This window comes from Parasteatoda tepidariorum, chromosome 8, assembly GCF_043381705.1.
Source record: "Parasteatoda tepidariorum isolate YZ-2023 chromosome 8, CAS_Ptep_4.0, whole genome shotgun sequence".
Taxonomy (NCBI): Eukaryota; Metazoa; Arthropoda; class Arachnida; order Araneae; family Theridiidae; genus Parasteatoda; species Parasteatoda tepidariorum.
In genome coordinates, this window is record NC_092211.1 from 8,040,957 (window position 1) to 8,048,325 (window position 7,369).

At 32.3% G+C, this 7,369-nt stretch overlaps 1 protein-coding gene across 1 annotated transcript; it reads left to right on the forward strand.

Annotated features, from left to right (window-relative positions):
* The first annotated feature begins 34 nt into the window (after positions 1–34).
* LOC107454612 (nicotinamidase-like) lies at positions 35–3,309 on the forward strand. Its single transcript, XM_016071858.3, has one exon. It carries the CDS (start codon positions 1,893–1,895, stop codon positions 2,931–2,933), a length of 1,041 nt encoding a protein of 346 aa, XP_015927344.1. The 5' UTR covers positions 35–1,892; the 3' UTR covers positions 2,934–3,309.
* The last annotated feature ends 4,060 nt before the right edge of the window (positions 3,310–7,369 follow it).

Genomic DNA, 7,369 nt, shown 5'->3' on the forward strand with positions numbered 1-7,369 from the left:
TAGAAATGGTTTTGTTTTTAATGGCTACCGAGGCCGGTACCCCCTGAAGACGTCGGCTTCGGTGGTCATATTTTTATTTTTATTTCATTCGTTTCTTGTATTGATACTTTTTTCTGAAATTTCTGCTGCTTCTTAGCGCGTTTTTTCAAAGAAGTTTTATCCTTTTCGAATTTAATTATTTGTGTTTTCTTTCAGTATTGTGAGAAATAATTGTTTTTCCTCATCGTTCTTTACAATTTTATTCATCAGTCATCAAAATAATTTACCTAAGATATACAATATATTACATGAATTTTACTTTAGCAGTGAACTAAAGAATTTGAAAATTCGACTTTTTTTTAACCAATTTGATGCTAAAAGTCGGAATATTATTCAGAAAAAGTGCGATTTTTTTACTTAATGTTAAAAGTATCAAACTATAAAAAAAAGTATAAAGTATCAAGCTTTTTTATTTTCATGAAGACAAAAAATTACAAATATTAATTTAAAATAAAAAAATCAATACATCTTCCGAGTGTTTTATAAAAAAGAAAAATAATTCTATCAGATCTTACACGAAATACCGCACTTTCGTACAAGAATAAAAAAAAGTTTTACGTGGAGTTTCTGACGAGAGGGACTTGCGTTTTTGTTTCAGATTTACTAAAAATAGTATTATTTGCTTCCTTTTAGTCTTCCCGAAAAATATAGCACTTAATTTTTTTCCCTTCATTTTATTATGTTGAGAAGTAGGCAACATTTCGAACAAATTCTTCTCGCATCATTTAGAAAATGAGTAACCCGAATTTGCATTCCAGCTGTAGTAGTAAAAACTTCGCTTGACGCCACATTCTACTTGGATTCATTTAGGAAATGATTGAAATTGTCAGCAAGCACAGAATTCTCACTGAAATCTGATCACTCTAGCAAATCGAGAAGTGGTATTTTAAATTCTCTTTCACGATGAAATGACCAGGAAACAATTTTAACTTGTATTATCAACTAACATAGAGCTCCAGTTAATTCTCGAGCTACTTGAAAAGTTTTCAGAATTTGATGGACGATGAATTTTATTTATAAACAGACGATAAATTCTTTTAAAAAAATAGTATTTTCTGTCAGCACGGAGCTAAAATTAAAATTTGACTATTCTAGTTAATCTGAAAGTGGTCAAAATGTCGATGGACGATAAATCCCCTTTGGCGATACATTCTACTTGTAGCGATACCGAATATCAAGCAAAGAGCTAAAGTAGAAATTGGAGTGCTCTAGCTAGTCAGAAAGTCATCAAAATTTTAATTACAAACTTCCATCGTCATAAGTGGGTGATTATAAAAACGAGGTAAAAGTTTAATGTCAACTGTTTTTTTCGAAGTAAGAAATAGAGAATTGCAGGGTGGAGAATTTTTCTCATTCCACACAGTTAAAATGAAGAAAACACAAAGAATAAATTCTCCAGAAAAAAAAAAGAAACATAACTCAAACAAAAAAAATTTTGCGAGGATCGATGAATAGTTAATACATCTCGCCAAAGGTTTCTTTTTATTTCTTAGAATGATTTATACGCATTTGTGTTTAATATCTTTTCTTAAATAAAATTTTAAGCTACGGAAAAGTTATCTGTTAATACTTTGGATAGGTGATAGGTCGCGAAGGCAGACTTCTGAAATATGTATCAATTTTATGGATGTCTTTTTTTTTCTTCCCAACCCTTTTATGAAACGTAACAAATGAAAGTAAGAATAGACCTCACGCAATCATTTTCGCTAAGAACATGGGATAATAATTATTGACTGCAAAGAAAGAAAAAAAGAAGACGTTTCATTGTATCGTTGCCATGGTTGTATTTTGTGTTGGGATGAGAAGAACTTCTTCGCCTCTCCATTCTTTGGAATATCTCTTATCTCGTGAAAATGGCTAACTTCTTCGACGATCTTTTGAATGAATATGAAAATATTGCGGAGGAGAAAGTAGCTTTGGATTGCCTGCATCTCTTTGATCGCGACGGCGACGATTGCCTGAGCCTGAGAGAGCTGTGTTCGCTCATGAGAGAACTTTTTGTGGACGGTGATGGAAAATCTTACGAGTTAGCTGTTCGCATGTGCGCCGAGATGTTCTATGTATTCGACACTGATCGAGATGGAATCATATGCCGCGAAGAATTCTTGTCAATGTGGCCTTCGTTCGTTCTTCCAATTCTGCAACCAAAGAGTGCCCTCATAATTATCGACGTGCAGAACGATTTTATAGATGGTTCTTTGGCCATCCGCAACTGCCCAGCGGGGCAAGAAGGAAAAGAAGTAGTCCCAGTCATTAACGAACTCCTCGAGAACGTACCGTTCAACTACGTTTTCTACACTTATGACTGGCATCCGGAAGATCACGTTTCGTTCGTGGACAACGTTCACTTAAGAAAATTCCATAAAAGTTGCAGCATCTCGGCAGACGAGGCAAAAATATTCGATACCGTGACATTCAGCGGGCCACCGAAGATTGAGCAGAAATTATGGCCCAAACATTGCGTCCAAGAGTCGTGGGGAGCGGAACTGCATCCGGAGTTGACAATTGCCGAAAATGCCATTTTCATTTACAAAGGAACCTGTCCAGATATAGACAGTTACTCGGCTTTTTGGGACAACCAGAAACTATCGCAGACTAATTTATCGGAAGAGCTCAGTTCCCGCGGAGTGACCGACGTCTACCTTTGTGGATTGGCGACAGAATATTGTGTTCGATATACATCGTTGCATTCCTTAGAACACGGTTACAGAACCATCTTGATAGAAGATGCCTGCAGGGGTGTTGCCCTCGAAGACATACAAAGCATGAAGGAGGAACTGGTAGTCAATCATGGCGTTATCGTCAACTCTGACAAAGTAAGAAACATGGTGATCGGTAGAGATCGTAGACTTGATCTAGGTTACAGAACGGCCATGTCTGCTTCCCCCCACTGATTTTTCATTCAGATAAGTTTCATATATTTTCAGTATTGCTTGTTCACTTCATATACACACTGAAAAGACTCTTGATCAAATAATCGGATTTTTCATGGCCTAAGGATGTCACCTAACTAATCAACTTGGTTGTGTTTAAGTCACAAAATTAGATGCAATTCTGAATAAGCAATTTAGATGGATAAATTTTAATGCTTGACAAGAAGGCTGCTGTAATTTCAAAGGTACGGTTCCTGAAAGATTACCCTGGACACCTTTAACAAGCTTAATTATTTGTGTATTTCGCCATATTTTTGGTATAAATTTTAAGAATAAGTATCTTTACGACTATTTAAAAAAAATCTAGTTTATATAATTTTCCATAAAAATAATTTTTTATTAATTATATTTAAGAATTTAATTAAATAATTATCTTAGATTTTTTTTTCAATTGCAAAATGCCCAAATTTTTTTATATCATATTAAACAATGTAATTTTAAGTTTAAAAATTTTTTATGTGAAACTATAATATTATGAAAATATTTATATAAAATTTGAATAAAACAAGTTCTACCAGAGAAATCGAAATTCAAGAATAAGATTTTTTCAAATACTCATTTCTCAGAAACTATTAAACCTAAATAGCTGACATTTTAGAATTTATCACTTATATAATAAAAAAAGTTTTAAAAAAAATTACCTTTCAATTAAAAAAAATTTCAATCAATTAATTAAAAAACAATTATATTAAGAACTATTTTTTCATATAAACTATGTATGGGTAAATGGTTTTTATGAATGGGTGCAAAAATATTTGGAATTGTAAAACTGGATGCGAAATAATGTATAATTAAAAATAATAATAACTAATCTTTAATAAACAGTTTTCATAACTTAACTATTCAGACAATATTTTCCAGATAGCAGCTATCCATCACATTTTAAGGGTAAGAATTAAGATTTGTTCATTCAGAGAAAGGTTTTCTAGTCTTAGTTTAAGCAACCATACCCTTTCCAACAGAAAAGAGATTTCACTTACTCCATTACTTAGCCTTTGAAGAATTGTAAAAACTCAATTTCTTTATTTCATTGCCAAATAATTAATATATCCTGAATTACATTTTCTTGTACTTTAATCGATGAAATGTGTACTATTGAACTTAGTAACCAAATCTTAAATATTGCGGTTGTAATTAGTTTCCAAAACTTAAAACTTTGAAATACTTATAACACAAGGATACATCTTAAGAAGACGCCATACAGCTCGAAGAAAAATTTCGTCGCAAATTCTCTTTCTCCTTCATTACTAATTTAAAAGAAAGAAAAAGTGAGTTCAGGCACATCTAGAGTAAGTTATGAAGTTTCAATTGCTGAAAAAAATACTTCAAAATATTAAAATGCAAACAAATTGTTAGAAGAGAACTTTTCCGTTGCGTAAGTTATCATCTCATAATTTATTTTCATTTGTATATTTTAAACATTTTCTTTTCAGCATTTGAAACTTCATGGTTTACTCTAGGTTTTTCTGAACTCACTTTTTCTACACTTTAAATTTTAATTTGAAATGAAGGAGAATTTGAGAGGAAAATTTTGTTCCACAGTATGGCGTCCTCTAAAATGTATACATTAAACAAAAATACTTATTAGTTAAATTTAAAACTACTTATTGCATAATAAACAAGGAAATTTTGTTTATACTCTGTAGAATCCATTTTCTGCTTGAAGGGGAAATCCGATACAAAAATCCGATCATTAAGTCAAAAGCTATTCAGGATGACTTAGGCAAATTTTCATGTGTAAGCAAAAACAAAATATGAAATTTAGAGGCTTTTGCTGACATTAATTTAGAACTAATTTATTCTCATACATTTGGAAGAGGATTTTCAAGCAAAATATTAGTAAACAAAAAGTACACGTGATATTTACTTCCATTTTTTTTTTTACAATCAAATACACAATGATAAAATCTGCAAAAAATAATACCATCCAATCTCTCTAGACTTTGTAGAAGTTTCATTCAAGGAATACTTAAACGATTGAAAAATTAGCAACGGAAAACTTATTAATCAAGCTACAGTTAACCCTCGCTATAGTGAACCTTCATTGTAACCGGGAGTTCACTATATCCACTGCGCATACAATTTTAATTAATGGTTCTGAACTCCATCCTTTTATTACACATTACTTAAATAAATGATCAATAAAATGAAAGGAAAAAATGACTAAAAAGTAATACACAGTAACAAAAAATGTTTTGTACTTGCTTTTGAGGAAGGTCATGGCCCACCCTGAGCTGGCGTGCCATTGAAGAAACAGAAATAAAAATTAATTAAATTTAAATATAAGCTGGTTCTAATCCTTCTGTCTAGAACTGTCCAAAACTAGATACTATAATGTAGTTTTATACGAACAATGTTAAATATAAAAGTAATAAAAGCTATAACAAATATAAAATAAAGTAAAAGTGTTACTTTTTAAAGAATTAAAAAAAAAAAACTGCTGTATTTGCATTAATTATTTAAACTGTTATAAATTATTTGCGATAACGCAATGTGACAAAATAATAATGTATTTGATTAATATAATGTAATATGATTAATATAATTTTGAATAAAATGATTTGTAAGATATCAACAACTGAGCTGATATTAAAAATGTAACACTAGTAAAAACTGTAGTTGAATAATTTTTGAATGTGTTAAGTAGATTTGGAATGAGTTAACTATTTTTAGAATTACAGGTACTGGACACTTCAATACAGTTTTGGACACTTTTTGGTAGCAAAACCAGTTTAAGATTCCTAAACCTGTTTACATTATCCTTTTGGCAGTTCTATTCTATCTTATTCTTTTCATATTCCATTTCCTCGTGTTTCTAAATGCAGAGAGACAAAAAGCCACAGTTTCTTTTTTCCATTAATTATTAGCCAAACAACTTTGAATTTTGGGAAGGAACAAAATAGACTTAAGGTTTATTAGTATTATAGATTAAGTATTTATTCATTTTTTTCGTCAGCAAGTTACAAGCTGATTGTTTAATTAGTACAGTTGAACCTCACTAATGCGAAACCGCTTAACACGAAATGTAGCTTTGCATGGAAGCACATGTTAGGTCCCATGAGTCCGCAATCAATTATTATTGTATTTTACATGCCTAACGTGAAATTTTCAAGCTGATTATCGCTTAACATGAAAGGAAACTGCACAGATAATAAGCAAGTAAATAAAATTCAAATCATTGATTTTTTGAGGAATGCAAATTCTTGCATCATTTTTTCCAAAAAAATTGGTAAGGAAAGCGATTAAATAAAGTAGTTCAAACTTTTAAGCTTATTTGAATTGGTTTGGTGCATAATAGTATTGTTTGCATACATTAATGTAGTGCATAACATGCATTAATAGTACGTAATAAATTGTTTTCATGATGTATTAGATAAGACAAAATTTGGTTAACATGAAATAATTAAGATCGTCCCGCCGATTTCACGTTAAAGAGTTGCGACTGCATTTTAGGCGTGCCATCGGGTTGCCGGTATGTTGGTACTGGATCATTTATGGCGGAATTTCTTTTTTGAGCACAGTTTGATTTAAATAAAAAACAGTCACAAAAATATTCTATGACCACTCCAAAAATAAAGAGTCATAGATAAAACGTAGAGATTCGGTCTCATCTGCAGTAGACGGTTAAAATAAAATTTTTCATTGACTCCATATGAATTCACTAAGCTGTGACAGCTCAGTAATTAAAGTCATTCAGCTATTATTGTGAAGGAGGGACTTTCAGTCCAGACAGACTTGTTCCAACTTGTCTGGGAAGTAAAGGCGTCTTGTACAAATTGCCACAATCATTCCGCTGTTCTAAAAATGTTAAAGCTTTAATATCCATGAATCCCTGGCTCACGATGAGCTGCTGGATGATTTCTTTCATATGATTGACAACTTTGCAGGAGTAGAAATTAAGACAATTTAGTTACCAGACGATAGGACTAATAACTAAATATATTGTATTATGTACACATTTTCACTGGTTTGTTTACATGTCTCAATTAGCTTTTTTTTTAAAAGGTTAATAACTACCAAACTAAACTCAGTGGCGCGACAGCCCATAGAGGGCCTAGGCCTACTGTGCCCATCTCAGTTTTCCTGACCTTGGGTTCTGGGGTGCAGGAACAGATGTTCCAGTCAGGTGGTCAGCCAAAAGCGGAACCCCCAGTGTTTAGTTCCCAAGCATGCTTGGTACTTATTTGTCGACCCACTGAAGGGATGAAAGGCTGAGTCAACCTTGCCCGGCCCGAGGATCGAACCAGGCCCTGTGGCAGGACAGCGCGAAGCACTAATGCTCAGCCATCGGGCGCCAAAGGTTAATAAAGTGACTTTATATTAAAACTTAGAATACAAAGAATGTGTTATGTTCCCAATTATGATAAAATGAGCAATTTTGTGTCAAAAACATAGAC